Source organism: Alosa pseudoharengus, unplaced genomic scaffold (assembly GCF_046254945.1).
Source record: "Alosa pseudoharengus isolate Yale_2024_CS ecotype anadromous, Long Island Sound unplaced genomic scaffold, YU_APseudo_1.1 YU_APseudo_1.1_scf_23, whole genome shotgun sequence".
Taxonomy (NCBI): Eukaryota; Metazoa; Chordata; class Actinopteri; order Clupeiformes; family Clupeidae; genus Alosa; species Alosa pseudoharengus.
The window spans coordinates 25,970,437-25,994,396 of record NW_027468685.1 but is presented as its reverse complement, the minus strand read 5'-3'; the positions used below and the strand labels follow the sequence as shown (position 1 = coordinate 25,994,396).

The window sequence follows — 23,960 nt, the reverse complement described above, 5'->3', positions numbered from 1 at the left end:
TCTTAATTTCATCTCTCAGTCTCCATCTCTCTCTCTCTTTCTCCCTCCCTCTCTCTCTCATATTTCTACACCAATTGTGTCTGTTTTCTAACGTCTGTTTCATGTCTTTTTCTAGATCTCATGCTTTCTCTTATTCTCTTTTTATCTCTTTCTCTCTTTCTCTCCTTCCCTGTGGAATTGGTGGGCTCTGTCCAGGTTCCCCATGACATTATGTCATTATCTCTGCTCCCTTCCCAGAGATGGATCTCCATTGATTGGACGGTTTGTTTAAAGCAGTGCTGCTGCCATTGTCCAGACCCATGTCAGGTGGCCAGCTCGTAACTCAGCTGCGTTGCGTCTTATAGCTTTCGAAGCATGGCTGAGACCCAATGGGAGCACCTGTCTTTGTTGCGCCACATCCAGCACGGGACAGTGCAGGTGAGATGAGAACACGTCCGAATCTTACGCTTGAGAAACGGATATGAGAACACATCCGAATCTTACGCTTGAGAAACGGATATGAGAACACATCCGAATCTTTAGTTTGAGAAACGGATATGAGAACACGTCCGAATCTTTAGTTTGAGAAACGGATATGAGAACACGTCCGAATCTTGATTTTGAGAAACGGATATGAGAACACGTCCGAATCTTGAGTTTGAGAAACGGATATGAGAACACGTCCGAATCTTGAGTTTGAGAAACGGATATGAGAACACGTCCGAATCTTGAGTTTGAGAAACGGATATGAGAACACGTCCGAATCTTGAGTTTGAGAAACGGATGCCTTAAGGCCTCCATACATAGTCGCCGACTCCACTTTCAGTGTTAAATTCTGCCACCGCCACTGTGTCGCTTGTGATTAAGTTCAGTAAAATCCATTGTTTAATCGAATGCTTGTCAGTTGAAAATGTCGCCACTGGCGTGCATGGGCAAGTAACAGAAAAGTGTTGCTGCACTCGTGTCGGCGCCTATAAGCCGAGTGCTTCATTGGAGGAGATGTTTACACAGGCAGGGGCTGCCAAGTCTCATGATAGAAGGCCAGTTCGTAGTCCACGTCATAATTCATCATGTGTAATAACTCTCAAATCATGTTTTTGGCCCAGAGGGAAGGTGGCGTCTTTCACAGTGGTTTGCTTCCCTGTGGCCTAGACGCGTTCGCACTGGCCAGACGCACATGAACGCGTGCTAGAGAAAACAAAGACTGGAAGAGTGTGAGGAAATGAGGAAGAGGAAGTAGAAACCAGAGCTCTTATTAGCCAACATCCCAACAGCCACATCTGCTGAGCTTGCCAGACTAAATCCGGTTCCCCTTTTAGCTCTGAGAACTCAATGTTCATGTGTCACTAGCCTATAGTCTGTAGGCTTTCTGTAGCTGCATGTTGGCACACAGTCTTATTTAATTGTTTTTTTGTTTTTTTTCCCCCCCATAATAATCCATGATGGGCTAACCTGCAAGGCTGTGGTCAGTTGGCGTGGAATGACCCTGCTGGATGTTGCCACAGTCACACAGCACTGATTCAGGAGCATGCTGTACTGGTCTGGAGGAAACTGTATTAGGTGTTCGTCTCTACCAGTGTTCTGTTAGCAGCTGTCTCTGTCTTGGCGAGAGTCGTGCAGGATTGTGCAATATGTTTCCCTTGGGTCTTCTTTGATTGGCACTTCACATGGGTGCAGTGTGTATGGTGTAGGCCTATCCCCAGGTTAGCACTCTTCTGAGTGCTGTTTTGTGTTGAGACAGGTATCAGGTTTGTCATTGCTACACAAAAGATCCCTCTTAATAGTTGTACTTTTCTAATTCAGGAAGAGTAAAACATGCATACTGAGGCCCAGCCTAGATTCATGATCTCAAACCACAATGACTGAAATACCCCTGGGTCTTAAAAATTCTTTGGACTTGAGACTCTAAACCAGGTTTTAATTTGTGATAGCCTACTAGATGTAGCCTACCGGGAGTGTCATTTCACCCACACGTATCTTTTATCAGGGTCTGCTGAAAAAGTATGTTGCAGGGTAAAATAATAAGCTACCCTTAGTCTGCTATTCAAGGGGTTTAATGAATTCAGTTGTTACACACGTTTGTAAAATAGAGGGTGGAGTACATACAAATGTGTTCATTAAGCATACAGTACTTAGATCTACAACACAGTCATTGTGTGTGTGTGTGTGTGTGTGTGTGTGTGTGTGTGTGTGTGTGTGTGTGTGTGTGTGTGTGTGTGTGTGTGTGTGTGTGTGTGTGTGTGTGTGTGTGTGTGTGTGTGTGTGTGTGTGTGTGTGTGTGTGTGTGTGTAACTACCTACCTTAATTCAATGAGGAGGAACAGACAGCAATTAAGTGACACGGTATGCTTCCTCTAGGATGCTCATTGTGTTAAGAGAGAGAGGAAAAAAAATTTGATTTTGTAAATACAAAATAAAAGATGCCCACTGTAACTCAAACGTCATAGGCCCAAGTAATATGCAGATACCTGCAGTTATTCACTTTGTGAGTAAATAGATGCAGGGCTGTGTTTTACAAATCTTTGGTTCCATTGAGTTATCACTCTTATCACTTGACCCTATCACTGGTTTTATGACGAATAAGTTTAGTTATGGTCCACCATGTAGCATTTCCTCTTTAATATTCAAATGTAGTGGTGCACACCCAGAATGGCCATTTGCCTCTAGAGCTGCAGTCACCTTGAAATGCAGCCAGGTCTGGTTTCATTTACATCCATTCATTTGGCAGAGGCTTTTATCCAAAGCGACATACAGCAATAGAACAACATTGAAGCTACAGAGCAGAGGAGACCTTAACTAGGAATCACCACTGCATCTGTCAATACTAGCTCTAGGGGATATCTAAGGGATGCCTAATGGTTTCTTCCTCCATCGAAGGCTCTGAACGGATCAATCTCGGCACTTGCTGTTACTTACGCGAAAGTAGGTCTTAAGTATGATCGTCTGCAATCTTATCTGTTGTTTTTAAACTTTTCATCTACCCCACCAATCCTACAGCCAGCCGATGCTCTAGGCCTACCACACACACATATCTTGGAGTGGCGGTGGCTGGAGAGGCATCAGGCAAACGGAAGGCTGCTGGTTCGAGCCCGACTCTTTCTGACCCTGTCGAGGTGTACTTGAGCAAGACACTGAACCCCACGGCACTGCTCCGACGTGCAGGCTGGCACCTAGCATGGCAGCCTTAGGCATCAGTGTACGAGTCTGTGTGTGTGAATGGGTGAATATAAGGCATGAAGTTGTAAAATGTGTTGAGTGCCATGAGGAGAATAAAAACGCTATATAAATGCAGTCCATTTACCGTTTCCTTATCGGGCCAGTGTTCTGCACTTTTAGGTTAAACCTAGTCCTAGAACTGAAAGCCCATTATCCCCAGAGATCTTCATTTAATAGAGAAAGAAAGCAAACCTGTCTGCAATCAAATGTGTCGGGAGCTCAAGAGGCGAATGACCGCTCTGAGTGAACATTGAGCAAATGGAGTCGCTCTCTTCTAGTCTAGGACCAGGTTCAGCCCACGGCGGGGAAACCGGCCCTTCCCGTTAGATCGGAGCTTGAGCTGGTGTTGTGTGCCCACAGCAGTGAAGTCTTGCCTGAACATGTACCCTGGGCGGCATCATCCTGTGGATCATGTTGTTGTTGTTGTGTCACCTCACGTCAGATATAACATTAAGCTGGTTTGGAACAGACCTGTCATCACTGAGTGTCGCAATAACAGGGACGCTTTGCTGATCTGTATTCATCCCTTTGCCTCAGAGATTGTAAACAGAGGATTGTCACTGGTCACTGTGAGATGTTTTAAAACAGCATTAATAGCCACAGAAAACATGTGCTGTGCTCAAGACGTCTCTTAAGAACTCGTTTCAGGGATGTTCTTTATTCGGTGGACATGTTTATGAAGAGACAAAGGCCCGCATTTATGAAAGTTATTCGATATCAACTGTAAACAAAATATCCTCAGCCCACTGTATCGACAGAGTTCAAAAATAGACACGGCTTGCACGTGTTCCCACGTGTTTCGGTGTCGGTTCTGTGTCTGTTTTATACCCGCTCATCTCTAAAGCAGCCAGTCCAGCTACAGTCTCCCATATGCTCTTACTTACCTGGTCATTTGGCTGACACTTTTATTCAAAGCCACTTAAATATGTCAATTATATTATTAAGCACATACAGTACTTAGGCCTACACCACAGAGTCCAGAGTCATTTTGGGAGTTTCTCTGGCCCGTGGTCCACCACTCTGTCTTCGTCCTCTTGATCTAACTGCTGGTGCTGTAACTGCTGGTGCTCAAAGCTTCATCTTTTGTGTGTGTGTGTGTGTGTGTGTGTGTGTGTGTGTGTGTGTGTGTGTGTGTGTGTGTGTGTGTGTGTGTGTGTGTGTGTGTGTGTGTGTGTGTGTGTGTGTGTGTGTGTGTGTGTGTGTGTGTGTGTGTGTGTGTGTGTGTGTGTGTGTGTGTGTGTGTGTGTGTGTGTGTGTGTGTGTGTGTGTGTGTGTGTGTGTGTGTAGTCTCATCAGAGCAATGTCTTGCCCAAGGTCACAATGGGGGCAACTGGAAATTGAACCCACAACCTGTCTGGCTACTGCATGCTAGCTCCTGCTCTTTGGTCATTGCGCTGTCACTGCCTCGTTCTACAGGAGTTGCACTGACCAATCACCTTCCCAGCTCCTTTCTGGGTCAAGGCCATATGAAGTAGTCTAAGTTCATCCACCAAGAATCTGACGCTGAGGGAACAAATAGGTAAATAAATAAATAGTTGGTACTGTGTCCACAACCTTTGAACATCAGAATTGATAAGCACCCTATTGACCTCAGGCGGTGGGTTTCCACACTAGTCATCCCCACAGTTTACCCAGGTTGCCCCACCACTACCAACACGCACACACACATAAACACACACACACACACACACACACACACACACACAAGCTAGAAGCTTTAAGGGCCCTGATGGTCTCTCCGGCTCTGTCTGCTTCCTTCCTCCTAATGGAGGGCCTCAAGCCATTAATAACGGAAGTTAAAGGCTTTCTTTCTCTCACTCACTCACACACACACACACACACACACACACACACACACACACACACACACACATGCTTGTACAAACATACACACACACTTACTTACATAAACTTAAAGGTGCAGTCTCAGATTCTCATCCAGCAATCCCACGCCAGAGACAAGTTCTTCTATGTCTATTGTCTAGACCACCTGGATAAGCTGGCTCTCATCTGTGTTGTAGACTGCAGTATATAAAGCAAAACTTTGGAAATCAGTATTTCATGTAGTTCTCTAAGCATCTGCCCGTTTGGTCTTTAACAACCGGTGAATATATGCATCTCTTTTGGTGTGCAAGCATTCCTTTCCTTCCTCCACTGTAAGCTAAGCTAAAGTACACAGACCCTTTATGTGAAGGTTTTTTTTTGGTTACCAAAATAACACTTCCTCACAATGCCTTTGTGTTTGCTGTCTGGCACAAGTAATTGTTGAAGTAGATTTCCAGCAGGCTTGGGTTGAGTCATTGAGTATAGCAAATGGAGCCCAGCACAGCATATAAGATACTGCCATGTTTGTTCATTTTCTGTTGAAACGCTAACCATATGGTAATGCTATAGAAAAGACCATAAAGATAACACCTCTGGACAAATAAAGGCCTGGACTGACTGAAATGACCTACACAGAGTAGTTGACCAGCTGTGGAAGGGAAGATGGTGCCACTATTGAAGGATGGATGGGAGATGGATCGATAGATAGTTGGACATAGATGTGGTTGGGGGGATAGATAGATAGATAGATAGATAGATAGATAGATAGATAGATAGACAGACAGGTGGATGGATGGATGGATGGATGGGTGGGGGGTAGACAGACAGACAGACAGATGGATGAGTAGATGGATGGGTGGGTGAGTAGTGGTGACTAGAGCAGTTGGTATTGAATGAGGCCAGTGAGCTGAACGGAGCCACACAGGGACAACTGGAGAGCACGAGCACCCTAATCACTATGACCAGGGTCACGTAGACAGCAGCGTCATGCACCTGCCACTACACACACACACACACACACACACACACACACACACACACACACACACACACACACACACACACACACACACACTCAGAGCCCTACCTCTAGCCAAAAGCCTTCCATAATACCCCCTCAAGCTGCTTATCCTGCTGCTATGAAACAGAGAGGAAGGATTGATGGCTGAGAAGGACAAGAGCAGAGTGACCGTCTGTCTGTTGTCCTGTCCTCTGTCCCTATTTGTCTGAAGTGCCAGCACACACACACACACACACACACTCCTTTATGTACCATTATTCTCTTTTTCTCTGTCTCTCCCCCTCTCTCTCTTTCTTTCTCTGTCTGCTCCCCTCCCTCTCTCTCTGTAAGAGAGTGAGTTAGTGTCTCTTTTTCTGCCCTTCTCTCTCTCTCTATGTCTCTTGTGTAAGAGTGAGTTAGTGTCTGTCTCTCTCTCTCTATGTCTCTTGTGTAAGAGTGAGTTAGTGTCTCTCTCTCTGTCTCTCTCTCTCTCTCTCTCTCTCCTCACCTCCCTGAGGGGATATCCTTCTCCTCCTCTGGCTCCCGGCCCTTCCCCACTCATGCAGTTTGATCCTGATCCCGTGTTGATGACTGAGCACACTGCTGGCATGTGATAAGTCCCCGCCACACAGAGCCAAACAGGCTTTCTCAGGGGCCCAGTGTCTGATTCGGTTCAACGAGTGCCGCGACGCGACTTGTCCAATAGGTGCCACATTCCATTGGAAATGACAGCAGACTTCCTGTTGTTGTAATTGCACAAGGTGTAGCTAGACTAGAGGCTGGCAAACAGATCGTACCCGTACCCGAATCGAACCCGGGTCGCCGGCGTACGGTGCAGGTGCCCCAGCCAGTTGTGCCACAGCTGGGGCCAACTCCTCACTTGTTTTAACAAGCTGTTGAAATATCAGCCACTTGCTGACGATATCACAAATATGGGGTTTCAATGCAAAAATTATCATTATTTGGGCATGTGCACAAACTTGTCTTATGCGGACTGCAACTGTGTGGACTAAGCAAATTACGAAAGCCAATTGCAAAAAAAAACTTGCACTGCTCCATTTCTGCAATAATAGGTAGTTTATCCATCTGGAAGCGACAATGCATTGTTTACCCATAATCATGCAGTTCAGAATAAAAATGGCACAATGCATTCTGTGTTTAATCAGACCTGCCTAAGTGTGTAACAAACTTCCTTCAATGTTTGGATCTGTGAATCTTCTCTCGTGTCAAGGTCCAAATAAAAGCATTAATATGTGTGTGTGTGCGCCTGGCTTGACCAGTATTACTTCTCTGAGTGTGTATGTCTGTCTGATGGTCTGCCAGTGTGTGTGTGTGTGTGTGTGTGTGTGTGTGTGTGTGATTTTTGGAGGGGGTGGGGGCCCTTGAACAACAAAAACAGTCACAGGGTGCCCACAGCTGGCCCCACAAGAGGTGCTTTGTGTGTCAACAACAGGGTCAGCTGTCCGCCTCTTGTCTGTTCCGCAGGGGGAGGGCAGGGCTTGTTTGCATACAGGCGTCTCCACGGCGATCCATTGTGACATCACCGCCCCGTCTGGCCAATCGACTGCGACAGCCCGAGAGGCTGACCGGTCCACCAGCACTGAGGCAGACCGTGTTCAGTGCTGCCCCCTGCTGCCTGAACTCTGCAGGTGGAACTGCATTTGATATGGCAGCATGCCACTAAAGCAAAATCTCAGTCTCTCAGAGAGCGAGTGTGTGTGTGTGTGTGTGTGTAACTCCCAGATTCTCTTTGAAGCTCCATACTGCCTCCGAAGAGAACCGTTACATAATTTGGAACGTATTCTTCCCCGGGGCTGCTGTTGCTGTTCCTCAGCATTGAAAACATGAACGCACACACACACACACACACACACACACACACACACACACACACCCCACATACACACGTCACACATACACAGGCACAGACACAGACACACGTACATCCCACACACACTCTCGACCAGCACTAAACAATCCCCCCCGAGTTCGACTCCCACTAGCACTAAATGCGTAGCCTCGGTGCGGTTCTGGTGGGCTGGAGGGCCACTCTGAGGGGCCGGTCTTGCCCGGCGGTGTGTGTGTGGAGTGGGGTGGGCAGCGATGGCCATGACTGGTACCTGCTGGAGGACGTGGAGGTGCACACACTCAGCAGAGACATGGAGGGGTGATGACTGGTGTGTTAGTCACGCTCTGCAGTATGCTCTTCCGCTGTCTGTCTGCTGTGTACGTGTGTGTGTGTGTGTGTGTGTGTGTACGTGTGTGTGTGTGTGTGTGTGTGTGTGTGTGTGTGTGTGTGTGTGTGTACGTGTGTGTGTGTGTGTGTGTGTGTGTGTGTGTGTGTGTGTGTGTGTGTGTGTGTGTGTGTGTGTGTGTGTGTGTGTATTTATCACGCTGCTGCAGTGACCAAACTATACACTCCCTTTGAAGGTGCAGAGGTGGAGATAGACTGTTGTTTTTCTTTTTTTGGCTGTGAAATGCCATTGGCTCACACACACACACACACACACACACACACACACATATCTATTTCTTCACTCACAGGTCTGTCTCTCTCACACACTCCTTCTCATTATCAGTGTCTATCTCTGGTGCATGGTCTACCATTCTGTCTTCGCCCTCATGATTAGACTTGTGTGCTCTAACTGCTGGTGCTCAGAGCTTCATCTTCTGTGTCTGTGTCTGTGTGTGTGTATGTGTGTCTGTGTGTGTGTGTATGTGTGTCTGTGTGTGCGTGTGTGTGTGTGTGTGTGTGTGTGTGTCTGTGTGTCTGTGTGTCTGTGTGTCTGTGTGTGTGTGTGTGTGTGTGTGGGTGGAGGTGTTCAGATTATGAGGCACCCCACTGCTGCCCATACTTCAAAATGAGCATGACTCGTTTGGTGGGTCAATCAGTGCTGAATGAAGTCATTATTGAGAGAGGGTTTGATGTCCGTTTCTGTCAGATTCTCTAACTATGTCTTTTCTTTCCCCCCCGCTTCCCTCTTCCTTTTTCTCCCTCATCTTCCTCTTCATCTTTTTTCCTCCCTATTATTTCTCTCTCCATCTCCCTGACCCTCTCCATTTTTCTCTTCTGCATCTCTCTCTCTCTCTCTCTCTCTCTCTCTCTCTCTCTCTCTCTCTCTCTCTCTCTCTCTCTCTCTCTCTCTCACTCACTCTCACTCATTCTCTCACTCTCTCAGGTCCCAGATGGGCTTCCTGGAATCTGGGAATCTTTATCTGTATCCGCTGTGCGGGAATCCACAGGAACTTGGGGGTGCACATCTCCCGGGTCAAGTCGGTCAACCTGGACCAGTGGACCCAGGAGCAGATCCAGGTCAGACGTCGCTGAGCGGCTAAGAGTAAATGTGTTCTAGGGTTTGTGTGTCTGCTGTCTATCTGGAAAAATGTTGGTCACCTGACAGCTAGAGCTGCTACGAGTCATAACCTTAAGGCCAACGGCCACTGGCGAGGACATTTGATGCTCAGCAGATAGAAACATTTTTAAGCAACATTTTTAAGCTTAGGTGTCTACACGCATCAGATGCCTGCTAGTGGGCTTTGCTCTGTTAAAAGTTCTAAACATTGGCGTCACTTGTGGATGTTTGCCTTTGTGCAGTAGGACTACTTATGTTTAGTAACTAAAAAAATTTATGGAAATGATTTGGAAAGAGAAGTGTCACCTGAAAATCAAAGCTACCCTGAGTAGTTATATTACTTAGGCAAAGTCAGTGACCATAAGTACTATGACTGTCATGACAAAAATAGTTGTGCAGCAGTTCAGTAGTTCTGAAACTACAACCATACTGGATAGTCCTGCCAACTTTGCACCACTTTGGCTTGACAACAATGTGAGTCCCCGGCTCTCTCTTCAATATATGAGGCATAGCATAATAACTAGACTAACGGGATATACCCTGACTCATAGATATAATTATAGTTATTTAGTTTATCCTTCAGCTAATGCCACGGTTGTCAAACTGGGGTACGCATACCCCCAGGGGTATGTGGACTGATTTCAAGGGGTACGTGAAAAAAGATCTAAGTCATATGCCTTTTCAAACGTTTTCTCTATCCCACGTTGGTAACTTAACTTCCACATTTAGGCGACTCTACGAGGCTTTCCTACCAGAGTGCTTCCAACGTCCAGAAACCGATCAGTATCCTATTCTGTTCATATGTAGCTGAGTGTATGACTTACCTGACTGTCTACACACAGAAGTATATACCTTTATCAGTGTATCTGTGTGTGTGTGAGACTTACCTGTATATCTAAATATAGAAGTGTGTGTGTGTATAACTGTGTCAATCCTAAGGCTTGCAAATGTATGTCACACGTGCACACGTGTCCAAGGTAAGCTCTTTTGAGAACCCCTCAGGTTCTCTCTGTGTATGAAAAGTCAAAGATCATGTTTCTTTACCTTCAGCTAATGCCACGGTTGTCAAACTGGGGTACGCATACCCCCAGGGGTACGTGGACTGATTTCAGGGGGTACGCGAAAAAAGATCTAAGTCATATGCCTTTTCAAACGTTTTCTCTATCCCACGTTGGTAACTTAACTTCCGCATTTGCACTGCACATTAAAAACGTATTTTCTCTGTATTAACAAAATATTCGAGAGTGGAGACAGAGAGGGTAAAACAGCGTTTCTCAAACTGTGGGTCGCGGAGACATGCCAGGTGGGGCGCGAACTGACGTGAAAAACAGGATTTTTTTTTATTTTATTTTTTTATCTGTAGCCTAGGCCCAGGTAGCACCCGATGCGCAATGGACGCACTGTGTTATTCATAGGGAAGCGCTCGTGTCAAAGCAGCACATGGCTAGAAAAAAAACAATGTACCTTGAGAGAGGGAATATGTGAAAGACAGAGAGAGACAGACTGTAATTAATAAATAACTATTACCCAAGTTAACAAACTAATGATAAACTAAATAACTATAATTATATCTATGAGTCAGGGTATATCCCGTTAGTGAAGTTATTATGCTATGCCTCATATATTGAAGAGAGAGCCGGGGACTCACATTGTTGTCAAGCCAAAGTGGTGCAAAGTTGGCAGGACATTCAAACATCACTTAGAGCAGCTCTAATTAGGAGTAGCTTTAGTCCAAGCATCCCGTCCCATGCCCTTGTGCTGACCTCTCCCTCTGCTTCGAGATGCAGCGTCCTCCTTCCAGCTTTTAATGACCTCTGTGTTTATGGGATATTTAGAGTTCTATCTGGTTATAAAGCCAGACGCTGGGCCTGGAGGGCAGACAGCGTTGCTTCAGGCTTTATAGTATTATGCATAATCAAGTTCCCCTGACTAGAATGCCCATTTTGCAGATTTAATTTCCTCCACCTGGAGGATTGTCTGCTGCAGACTCGACGCTGAGCTGTGTTGGTGTGGTAATAATCATTATTGTAGCCAAATGCTCTCAGTCATTTTTCATTTTCAGTCTCAGACTGTAACTACATGGGGAACCCTAAAACACATTGTAAATAATATTTAGTTCTACTTGTAATACTGTGAGGCTATGTAATGCAATATTGAGTTTATGAAATTAAGATTCTGCATGAAGTGAATTGGCTAACTTCTAGAGTTTCCTCTGCAGAATGAGACAGAAAACAAAACAAAAGAACGATAGAAAGAGAGACATTAGAAAGCAAATATTAAGGAAGGAGAGAGAGAGAGAGAGAGAGAGAGAGAGAGAGAGAGAGAGAGAGAGAGAGAGAGGTAAGGTCATCTGATGCTTGGCCATTGAGATTTCCCTAGAGATCAGGTGTGTTCGCTCTGCAGGTTGGACAACAAGGCAACGTGAACACACACCATGTAATACAATTACTGCCGGCATTTCATCAGACTTTCATTAGACTCCATTAGTTGGTCCAATGCACTATTTCTGTCTGCTCTGTAGCTTAAATGTTATTCTATTGCTGTAAGCCACTTTGGATAAAAGCGTCTGCTAAATGACTAAATGTAAATGTAAATAATCTGAGTATAGTTCTCCTCGCATCTCCACAGATTGTGTCTGATGTACATTGTTGGGCTGTGTGCATGTGGTAGGTTTGGGCCTGGTGGGGGAGTGCTGGGTGCTCATTGGTCTTCCTCTTTAGTCCGTGCAGGAGATGGGCAATGCCAAGGCCAGGCGACTCTACGAGGCTTTCCTACCAGAGTGCTTCCAACGTCCAGAAACCGATCAGTATCCTATTCTGTTCATATGTAGCTGAGTGTATGACTTACCTGACTGTCTACACACAGAAGTATATACCTTTATCAGTGTGTCTGTGTGTGTGTGAGACTTACCTGTATATCTAAATATAGAAGTGTGTGTGTGTATATATAACTGTGTCAATCCTAAGGCTTGCAAATGTATGTCACACGTGCACACGTGTCCAAGGTAAGCTCTTTTGAGAACCCCTCAGGTTCTCTCTGTGTATGAAAAGTCAAAGATCATGTTTCTTTACCTTCAGCTAATGCCACGGTTGTCAAACTGGGGTACGCATACCCCCAGGGGTACGTGGACTGATTTCAGGGGGTACGCGAAAAAAGATCTAAGTCATATGCCTTTTCAAACGTTTTCTCTATCCCACATTGGTAACTTAACTTCCGCATTTGCAGTGCACATTAAAAACTTATTTTCTCCGTATTAACAAAATATTCGAGAGTGGAGACCGAGAGGGTAAAACAGCGTTTCTCAAACTGTGGGTCGCGGAGACATGCCAGGTGGGGCGTGAACTGACGTGAAAAAGAGGGGTTTTTTTTTTTTTTTTTTTTTTTTTTTATCTGTAGCCTAGGCCCAGGTAGCACCCGATGCGCAATGGACGCACTGTGTTATTCATAGGGAAGCGCTCGTGTCAAGGCAGCTTAGTTAGTCCCGACCTGAATGAGATTTTGAACGAGGTTGTGAGAGTGGTGAATTCATCAAGACCCGGCCCTTAAAAGCGTGTCTATTCTCCGCACTTTGAGAGGAGAATGGGAGCTGACCAAAAGGCTGTACTGTTTCACAGCGAGGCAAGGTGGCTTTCCCGAGGTAAAGTGCTGTCGCGTGTTTGAGCTCCGAGTCGCCTCTTCTTGGAGGAAGAGCGCATGTTTAAATCTGCAAGCACGTTCACTAATGAACATTTCTTGATGAAGCTGGCCTATCTTAGCGATATATTTGGAAAGCTCAATGAGTTACATCTCCAGTTACAAGGCAAAGACAAGCACCTAGCAGATAAGATCACTGCATTCAACAAGACGATTGTGTGTGAGATTAGGTGCAGATCTATTTAAAATCATTATATTCAGCACATTTGTAGGCCTATCATATGTTGACTATTGATGAGATTTGTATCATACTGTATGTTTATGATCCTATTCACTATTCTCGACAAAATTGATAAAAAAAAATATTAATAGAACAATTAAAAAAAAATTTTTTAACAATTGGTGGTGTTGGGGGTACTCTGGAAGATCATACAGGGTTGCCAACTTTGGGTGTTTGGCTGGAGTGAGATTTTGTGAAGTCATAGTGTGTGTGCGTTAAATTTTTCCCTAAACCTAATTTTAAAAATGTCTGTCCCCAGACTTTTTTGCTATGTACAGTATAATCCATGATTTAAGTTTCTTCAAAATGTACAATTATTGATTGCACTTGAAAACAAGACCAGTGTTTTAACCCTGTGGCATGGAAGAATTATTATGAGCCACTGGGCCCCTGGGCACAGACATGAAAAGGGCCCCCCTGCCCACCTGAAAAAGGTAGTAGCTTAGTAGAAAAAAATGAAAAATAACCCCTTAAATGATGACTTCTGGCGAGTTTTGTGGAAAGAAATTGACAGATTGAGAATGTGTGTATGAGTGTACGTATGTATCAGGGATGCAAATAGCCTAAAATATTTTTTTCCACCTACCATTGTGGCTGGTGGATTCCAAAGTCTACCAGCCACTAGAGATACAGTATGAACATTTGATGAAAAATCATGACCAAAATGATCACGGTTATTGGTATTGGAATATGATTAAAATGTGGTGACTTTTCTTCTAAACCTACTATCAATGTTGGACAGAACTCATAATTGGCCTGCCCTTCATGCACAGTAGCAACAAATCTAAAGGTCAACAGAACAGCTATAGTGTCATAAAAGTCGTGTGGCTCCTTTAAGACCCAATCCACTGGTGTGAGTTCTGGAGCCATCCAACTTTATCTAACTCTATACTATCCTACATCATCTGATTTTAATATTATGTTTAGGCTACAGTATATTTAACATTTAACATTTATTTTCTATTTGGCCTGTTATGAACTTAGCATTGACCAATATAAGCACACTTTTTAAGACACTTAAATACATGCATGATTAGCATTTTGTGAAAACAAATCATTATAGCGGCTATAGCACCTTATAAAAGATGAGAAAAAGTTATTTCATGTGATGTCCGTGAGGCTACTTCGCGAGTAGTTCCTATAAGAATGGGCGGCCTCAATTTATGTCGGTCTGCCTCATGTCTAAAGCAGCATGTTCCGTGAAGGTGCCGCGGACCGGATTAAAATAGCCTGGTTAGCGAATCAACAATCAGAGAAAACTGCGCTGAGAACGTTGTAGGCGGATATTAGACCTACCTGCTGTTGGTCTAGACATATCTATGCCTTAAACTCGTATCCTGTCATTTAGAAACAATGCTGTGGTCTAGTCTAGTCATCAACAAAAAATGAACGGATTGCAAAAAAAAAAAAGAATGGATTTGGCGTGACATTTCTTGAGTGTGCGTGAGAGCGTGAGATTGGTGCTGAAAGCGTGAGTGTCACGCCAGATGCGTGAGATATGGCAACCCTGGATCATAATGTCTCAGGGGGTACATGCCTGTTAAAAGTTTGGGAACCACTGAGCTAATGTATAGTTTGTCGTCAAGTACAGTATATTTTCTATATTATATTGTATTATATTAAAGGAACCGTATGTAAGAAATGTATTTCAATTAATCATAAAATGGCCCTGATATGTCACTAGACATTAAGAAATCATGTTCATTTCAAATACTTATATCACTGACAACAGTAGTCCGGCCAGGATATTGTTATTTAAAAAGTGAAGTTGCAGCCCTCAACTGATGTTGATGTTGTGTTTTGTCATGTCATGTTGTGTTTTGGCCTGATGCGCCACCCTCCACCTATCTACTAATCACAAAGTCAGTAGTGTAATTTGAAAGTGATTGCAGTACCAGTTTTGGCCACAATCTTACATATGGTTCCTTTAATGTATATTTTTTTAACACACATTGCAAACTCACTGGCCTGGGGGGTATTCCAAGTACATGGTTTAGTGACAAACCTGAGTAAGTTAACTCAGAGTAAGTGGTAAACCTCCTAATAGAAGAGCTGTATGGCTTCATTCTCCTGACTAAACAATGCCATAGGGCTCTTGTTGTAGGAGGTTTACCACTTACTCTGAGTTAACTTACCCAGGTTTTTCACTAAACCATGTACTTGGAATACCCCCCAGGTGAGTTGAGTGTGTTGACATCCTGATCCGCTGTTCATCTGTGAGCAAAGCCCCTTGACCAGTATCGTCCAGAATTGCAGAAATGTTCATCCGTGACAAGTATGAGAAGAAGAAGTACATGGACAAGTGCATAGACATCCAGTCCTACAGGGTGAGCGTGCACATCAAGTATCTCTCCGGTCTGGGTGCCATCTTGCACAGCTTACCTAGTCACATTATATATATATATATTTATATTTCTTCTGCTCTTTTATTCCAGGCTGCCTTTTTCAGAACTGGCTAGGGACAACTAATCTAGGGGTTAAAATTAGTACTCACAGCTAAATGTTGTCTGTCAATTAATGAGCATTTTCCCTATCAAGAAAACAAACAAATAAAAATGAACGAATAATCATGAGCTAAATTGACACAATGCTGTGTGGCAGAGTAGTGGTTATCGTCTCTGCTTTTTGAATACGGTTGGCCCAGGCTAGATTCCCCAACGTTGCTAGTGTTTGTAAGTCATTTTGGCTAAAATCATCTGTGAAGTGGCCGTTTCCTTACCTTGCCTTGTCAGTTACACGTGGCAGGGTTTTGAGCAATGTAGCTGGGCAAACACATGACCGGTTCTCAGTGTTCTGATTGGATGATGACTGGCTCTTAGTGTTCTGATTGGATAATGACAACAAGTTGCTCACTGATGATTGAAGATGTCCAGATTATAACTAACTAATAAGTAATCTGGATAATCTGTTGCCCAATACAGTGGGAAAATGTCCAAACGGCAGCACTCGATAACATCACTCGGCAACATTGCTGTGTATTATCAGCTATAGTGAGGCTGCACCCTTATGTCGCGTGTGTGTGTGTGTGTGTGGTGTGACAGGAAGGGGTCAAAGGGGTCATTGTCTTCTTTCACTTTTGTTTTTTAGAAAGAAAAGAACAGCGATGTGATCACCAAAGAGCCACCAGTGGTATTTGAGAAGATGAAGTTGGTATGTATGGGCATGTGTGTTTGTGTGTGTTTGTGAATATACACGTGTTGTTTGTTTGTGTGTGTGTGTGTGTGTGCGCGTGTGTGTGTGTGTACACGCTTGTGTGTGTGAGCCAGAGAGAGTGGAGATGGGGGAAAATGTAGCTGTATAACAGCCAAGTGGTGTGTGAGTGGATGGTTGGATGGGTTGGCTGAGTGGTGTGTGTGTGTGTGTGTGTGTGTGTGTGTGTGTGTGTCTAGTTGAGCACCTGTGTGCCAGACTAACTCTGGGGTAGAAAACTCAGGACTGATATTTCATTAGCTGTGTGAGGTGCCTCTATTAACGTACCCTGTTTCTGTGGAGGCTTTGTAGAGAAGCTTTTTTGACACACACACACACACACACTGTCCTCCATCTTTCTCTCTCACACACACACACACACACACGCGCACACACACACACACACACACACACACACACACACTTCTAATAAAATCCGTAAGACTTTAATCCTACTTTTCACTGCTGGTAAGACCATAAGCCAGTTTTATTGATGACAAATTTCTGAATATATCCTGAGCCCCTGGAATAATTCTGTGAGATTTGAGTGGTTTTCCCTCTCTGAGCTCTCTGTAGTCAAGCTGTGTTTTGGTATGGTTTGAACTTGCTTTATTGTGTGCGTGTGTGTGTGTGTGTGTGTGTGTGTGTGTGTGTGTGTGTGTGTGTGTGTGTGTGTGTGTGTGTGTGTGTGTGTGTGTGTGAATCCTGTCCCTTGTGTCTGTGTGTGTGTGTTTTGTTTGTGTGTGTGTGTGTTTACATTGCAGAAAAAGGATGACTCACAACGGTCCACCCCCAAGCAATCCCAGTCTGTCAATGACCTGTTGGGGCTAGGTAACTGACCTTGACTACACATACACATGTACACCTACACACACACACGGATATACAAAGCAATCATTTATTTACAAGCAAGCTGTATTATACACAAACACATATTTCAACAACTACTCTATTACACTGGAAATCTTATAGCAGAGCTGTCAGATAGCATTACACAAATTACAAGTAACCTGATAGTCTGATAAGATTATATCCAAAACTGGGACTGGAAATGATATCACGCACACACACACACACACACACACACATACACAAACACACACAAACACACACATCCACACACACACGTCCTCTGTAGTGCCCCTGTTCTGATCTGATGTGTGAAGTGTTTCCCCCAGATGCCCCGGCCCCCAGAGCTGCAGTGACCAATGGGAGGCCGAGTCCTGAGGTGACCCCCGCCCTCGACCTGTTCAGCTCTCTACCCGCCACCAGCTCCCACTCCAACAGGAGCACGGTAAACACACGCGCACACACACACACACACACACACACACACACACACACACACACACCAGCTCCAACTCCAACAGGAGCACGGTGCACACACACACACACACACACACACACACACACACACACACACTCACACACACTCACACACACAGACACACAGACACACACACGCACACCAGCTCCAACTTCAACACACTCCACACACACACTCACATACAACTAATATACTGTACCTACATATACTTCACACATACCTACCTACAGTATACACACATACACATACACACACACATCCGTACACACTCATATACATATATATTATACCTACAAATGCTTCCTTACACTTCCAGTGAGCACCCAATCCCACATACACGTGTAGAAACACACACAATGAAGCCTCAAGAGTACGATACACACACACACACACACACACACACACACACACACACACACACACACACACACCTCCTGTGTCACCAGTGCACTGCCCCCCTGTGGTATTAATATTGGCGTTGTTTTTTCTGCTCCTGTGCCCGCTTCACCCTCCAGCCTGCCTCGGGCACCATGCCCAGCGGGCGCGTGGCCGCCTCCGTGCCCGAGAACCTCAGCCTGTTCCTGGACCCGCCGGGCAGAGCCGAGGAGACCGGCGGCAGGGCCAGCAGCGGGCAGAAGCTGTCCAAGGACTCCATCCTCTCGCTCTACGGCACCTCCTCCATGTCCCAGAACAACATGGCTGCCCACGGTGAGACAAGAGACAAAGGCCCGCATTTATGAAAGTTATTCGATATCAACTGTAAACAAAATATCCTTAGCCCACTGTATCGACAGAGTTCAAAAATAGACACGGCTTGCACGTGTTCCCACGTGTTTCGGTGTCGGTTCTGTGTCTGTTTTATACCCGCTCATCTCTAAAGCAGCCAGTCCAGCTACAGTCTCCCATATGCTCTTACTTACCTGGTCATTTGGCTGACACTTTTATCCAAAGCCACTTCCATGCGTCAATTATGACAAGGGCTAGTCTCATCAGAGCAAGTCGGGGGTTAAGTGCCCTGCTCTCACAGGCTGTTAGACCTGGGCATTCGGGGCTATAGCCCCGGATTCTCTGGGGATAGCCCCGGATCTATGGGCCGTCAACAACAACAACAAAAACTCTAAACGTGAATGAAATAAATAGCCCCGTAGAAGAGACTTTTGTGTTTTGTGTCCATTGTGTGCATTAACAGCAGCGCAAGAAAATCTGACGTGATCTGGGCAGGTTTAGAATCATTTGTTGCAAAATGTTGCAATTTCAAGTATCTTCTCCTCTACGCTATTACACATTGCTGTTTCGTGCTTCTAGCGAAATAAGTGTACAGAAGGACAAATGGATATTAGAAGTTTCTTTAGAAAAAAGGGCAGAGCAGGGACAAGAAGTGTAAACTCACAGTGTGTCATCATCTCCCGCAACCCAGGAGGTCATTTCGATCAGCTCAGGTTCGTGAAATGCAGCCCTCAAAGACAACGTTGATCAATGCTGGTCTGATGTTACTAGCTAGCAGGCTACCACTGCACCTCACTAACTTGAAGGACACTTTGTTTGAATAACTAGAAAGAGACACTAACTTACGTTTGGTTCTGTAGAATGGAATCACCTTCTTCACCACCAACAAAAAATTGTTTTCCATGACAGTATAGTAGTTGCGGCAGTCTTTTTTACCACAATTTAGCAGTGCAGACTTATTCATTCACTGACGTTGGTATGATTCCAAGAAACGGTCGAATGTGACCTTCAGCAGCGAGTTGAGCGGAGCAAGCGGCAAAAGTTGAGCAGAGTTGAATGAATGAGGAGCGAGCGGTTTTCACAGACGGACTTTGGCTATAATAGGCCTACCTAACATCAAGCTATTCCCCTTCACCAATCCAGTAATTGTGTCCAATATTATACTTTCAGTGATCATTTGAAATACATAGCGGTAATAATCAAGACTGCAGTTTCAATATATCGTGATTTACTATTGAATCATGGTCACATGCGCAGTAAATATGGTAAACCTGACCTCGTTTGAGGGGGCTTCCAAGCAATGCATGCTGGGCTTGATTTTGACAGAATGGAACTTTTTCTTTGGGCAAAAGTTTGTGATACACAACCCAAATGCATCGCTTTCAAGGCACCCCATTAATTGAAGGTGATGACGTCCAAATGTTTATCCCGAGACGAACGCTCACACCTGTGCACTTGACAGAGGTGCATGACAATGTTTATTCTACAGGCTATTTTAATGTCATATTTTGGGTGTTGTATGTGGTGCACTTTGGCAGAAGAGAGTCTTTAAACATCAAAATATTCGGAATGCTCAATTACGATTGGCCTTCCTTTTCATTCTCAAAGTAGGTTAAAATTTCATGTTCATCAGCCCGATTTTCAAAATCTCTCGGGGGAGAAACCCCCGAAGCCCCGGACGAAAATGACTCTAACTTCTGGGCTCTAGCCCCGAATGTTTTACATAGCTAGCGACGCCCCTGGCCCTGCTCAAGGGCACGATGGTGGCAGCCAGGAATCTGGCTACTGCATGCTAGCCCAGCTCTTTAACCACCTATGCTAGCACTGCCCCAGTTAGCTCCAGGCCGGTTATCTGGGTCTGTCGTCTCTTCCCAACCACTTTCACTGATCCTGATGAAAATCGTCTAAAGGAAAAGACTATCGCACAGCTACAAGAATCTGACTTCATTCGTGCGTGCGTGCGTGCGTGCGTGCGTGTGCGCGTGCGTGTGTGTGTGTGTGGGACCATTTCCAGTCCCAGTTTTGGATGTAATCTTATCAGACTATCAGGTTACTTGTAATTTGTGTAATGCTATCCGACAGCTCTGCTATAAGATTCTTCCCAGTGTAATACATTCTTGTTAAATGGATTGAGCCATAAGGCAACAAACACTCAAAACATTTATTCCATTTCAACTTCAAAACACAGGAATTCTTCTACAGCTCAGACATTTTGAAACCTGGTGATTGTATGTCTGTCTGTTTTATTTTGCCTCTCTAAAGCACTTTGAAACTTTAGAAAAGGGCTCTATAAATAAAGATTTTTGTTTATTATTATTATTATTATTATTATTATTACAGCTGGCATGTACATGAACCCTGCCCAGATGGGCTACCCAGCAACAGCCGCAGCGGCCGCTGGCTATGGGCAGTACCAGGCCATGGCAGCCCAGGGGGGCATGATGGGTGCCATGATCGGCCCCCAGATGGGCATGGTGGCGCAGCCCGGTGTGATGCCCCAGGCGGGCATGAGTGCGCAGGCGGCGGCGGCGGCCGCCAACCCATACATGGCGGGATCCATGCAGGGCGGCATGATGGGAGGGGTGGCGGCCGTGCCACCTCAGCAGGCCTACGGAGTGCAGCAGGCCCAGCAGCTGCAGTGGAACCTGGCCCAGGTCAGCAGAGGGCAGCGCACATGGTCTTCCACTGGGGTTGGGTCACTTTGCATTTATTCATTTCAATGACTGGCAAAACTCATCTAAAGAGTATATACCATTCTCTCTTTCTAGTTAGCTAGCTATTTATCTCTATCTCTATAAGTCCGATCTGACTTGATTGTTTCAATCTTGATGACTGGCTCTTACATTTTGGATTGAGACTACTACAAAAAAAACATTATATGTTATGATTTCCATAACAGCCTTTGTGTGTGTGTGTGTGTGTGTGTGTGTGTGTATTTACATTTGTGTGTGTGTGTGTGTGTGTGTGTGTGTGTGTGTGTGTTTACATTTGTGTGTGTGTGTGTGTGTCTCCAGATGACTCAGCACATGGCTGGTATGAACTTCTACGGCACCAACAGCATGATGGGATACGGGCAGCCCATGGGCGGAGCCTCCGCAGCCATCACGCCCACTTCCGCTCACATGCTGGGCTCACAAGTGTGGAAGTGATGTCATGGCGCCCAGCCATGGGATTGGACAATGGCTTTTGGACGGAGGACAGAATGGACCATGGGAAAGGCGGGGGCGGGGGTTTCATATACATACAGACACACACACATACACACACAGAGACACACATGCGCACACACACACACACACACACACACACACACGTAAACATACACACATCATCATGTTCATTTTTGCCTTCAGACTTTTTGTTACCGCATAGCAGCAGTGAGCACGGCTGAAAGGTCAATGGTGAGGTGGAGATATGTTTGGAATTGTGGTTGATGATCACAGTGCCACCTGGTGGATTGGGAGTCATATCACGCTTCGTCATGTCAACCTCACTTCAGCGTGGACCAATCTTTTCGTCATTCATCTTCCTCATTAATGTGACTTTGCGTTCACTTCCTGTGTAGATCAATAAGCAGTGTGGATTTCCTGAGGACGATGTTTTTATTTATTTATTTTTTTTCATTTAGTTAGCTTGCGTCCATTACCAGGAAATCTTTTGGGTTTCTGTTAGTTTCGGCTGCAGGCCTTTGAAACCGGTTGTAGACCTCACTTTACCGTCAAAGGTAGTCGGCACAGGCGATGAAAACTAGTGTCTGTGTGTTCAAACAGGGTAAAAGCTGTGACACAGTGTGTATGTGTGTGTGTGTGTGTGACTAAGCAATGAGTCTGTATCATGATCGATGCTGTGTTGTGTTTAACCAATACACCTTCACCAAACTCAGGAGTCACCTTTTGAAGCCGGTAATGAGTTTTGGAAGGACTTAGTGGTACTTTTTCAAATTCACTTGCACTTGAATAGCTCACAATATGGAGAGATTGATTATTTGAGAATTGGAACCAAAGACTTGCCGTAGCTTTAGAACTGTACATGAACATGTAGAATCTGAGGTAAACTGCCACTCAAAGTGAGGAAGTACGTTACTAACCTGTTAGACTGACAGGGAAGAACTTCTAGTCATTGGGCTGTTGGTAGACATTTTTACAGAAAATAGCTGTAAGTCAGGATTTCATTATACTATTGTTCACAATGCTTTTTCTTCTATCACAGTGACCGCAAATGTGTCTGTTCTACAGTTAAGGCCTGAATGTTTTTGTGTGTATCAGGGAATTGGTTCAGATGATGTCTCATTACCGCTGTTGCATGAGGGGGTTCTTTTCTGTATGCTGGTTGTCCAGAGAATGATTGTACTGTACCTGTACTCTCAGCTGTCCCTACACCTGGGTTTGAAGACAGAGTTAGAAGAGGTAACGTGCTGTTTTGTCTTTTTCTAAATGCAACTTTATGCATGAGTTTCTGAATGTCTGTATCATTGGTTTCTGAATATGTCCTCTGTGTCCAGTCCCCTGTGTGTGTGTGTGTGTGTGTGAGGGAGAAAGAGAAATAGATATAGCGTCCCCTTATCTTTGTGTGCACATTGTGCATGTTTGTGTTCGTGCGAGTGTTGTGCTTGCTTAGTGTTTGTCCCGTGTAGGGGTGGGGGGGATGCGTCTGTTTGTCCTAGAATTCCTCAACGCTCTTTAAAAGGGTACAGTTGCTTCCTGTGGAGACATTTCCCAGCATTCACATTGTGCCAGTCTAGAGGCCAGAACAAGGTCTGGGTGCCTGTTACCATCCGCACACGTGAGGAACACGATGTTTCCCTGATTCAACGTAATATAATCCTCGAGTTCCTATTCTCCATACCCAGTCGACTGGCTGGCTGGTACGTATATGAGCCTCACTCACTGTGACTTTGAATGTCGGACTTCCACCGCTCAAACCGGCCTCTCGCCGAGCCCTCGTCGTCTGCTGAGGTCGGACTACACACGTGATTGTCACCCTGGCCAGGTGAGCTGGTCTTCGCAGTGACCTCACCTTCAACAGAGCAGCTTCCACCAAGGAGAGAGAAGAGTGAGAGAGAGAGAGAGAGAGAGAGAGAGAGAGAGAGAGAGAGAGAGAGACCCTCTACAGCCCCCTCTGGTGGAAACCAGAGGAGCTTGCAAGTAACCACAATAGCCAGAACCTTGGCTTAGGACTTTTGTGAGTGTGTGTGTGTGTGTGTGTTGGGGGATGTGAATGTGCTTACACACACAGACCCTCATACACACATTTGTGAAGAGGCTACTATCGCTTACATGCGCACAGCCAACATGGTCCCTCTCAGATGTCCTTGCACTGTTTGTCCCACCAAAGCACTGCGATTGTTTTGCTTTTTATATGTTCTTCTTGCGCTGTTAGTTTTATTATTATTGTTCTTGTTATTATTTTTATATTAAAGAAATGGTTTATCAGA

General features: G+C 45.1%; 1 protein-coding gene across 4 annotated transcripts in view; it reads left to right on the top strand.

Moving 5' to 3' along the window:
* smap2 (small ArfGAP2) overlaps positions 1–23,960 on the top strand; it is a 33,046-nt gene extending 9,086 nt beyond the window's left edge. For 2 of the 4 annotated variants that reach the window (XM_076302164.1, XM_076302161.1), the window contains 9 exons: positions 9,198–9,331; positions 12,092–12,177; positions 15,533–15,611; positions 16,372–16,434; positions 17,238–17,304; positions 17,652–17,767; positions 18,316–18,508; positions 20,867–21,216; positions 21,541–23,960. In XM_076302164.1, the coding sequence (XP_076158279.1) occupies positions 12,104–12,177; positions 15,533–15,611; positions 16,372–16,434; positions 17,238–17,304; positions 17,652–17,767; positions 18,316–18,508; positions 20,867–21,216; positions 21,541–21,675 (1,077 nt within the window). In that variant the 5' untranslated portion in view covers positions 9,198–9,331; positions 12,092–12,103 and the 3' untranslated portion in view covers positions 21,676–23,960. The remainder of the gene's footprint in view (positions 1–9,197; positions 9,332–12,091; positions 12,178–15,532; positions 15,612–16,371; positions 16,435–17,237; positions 17,305–17,651; positions 17,768–18,315; positions 18,509–20,866; positions 21,217–21,540) is intronic. The other 2 variants (XM_076302162.1, XM_076302163.1) reach the window with 2 other exon arrangements.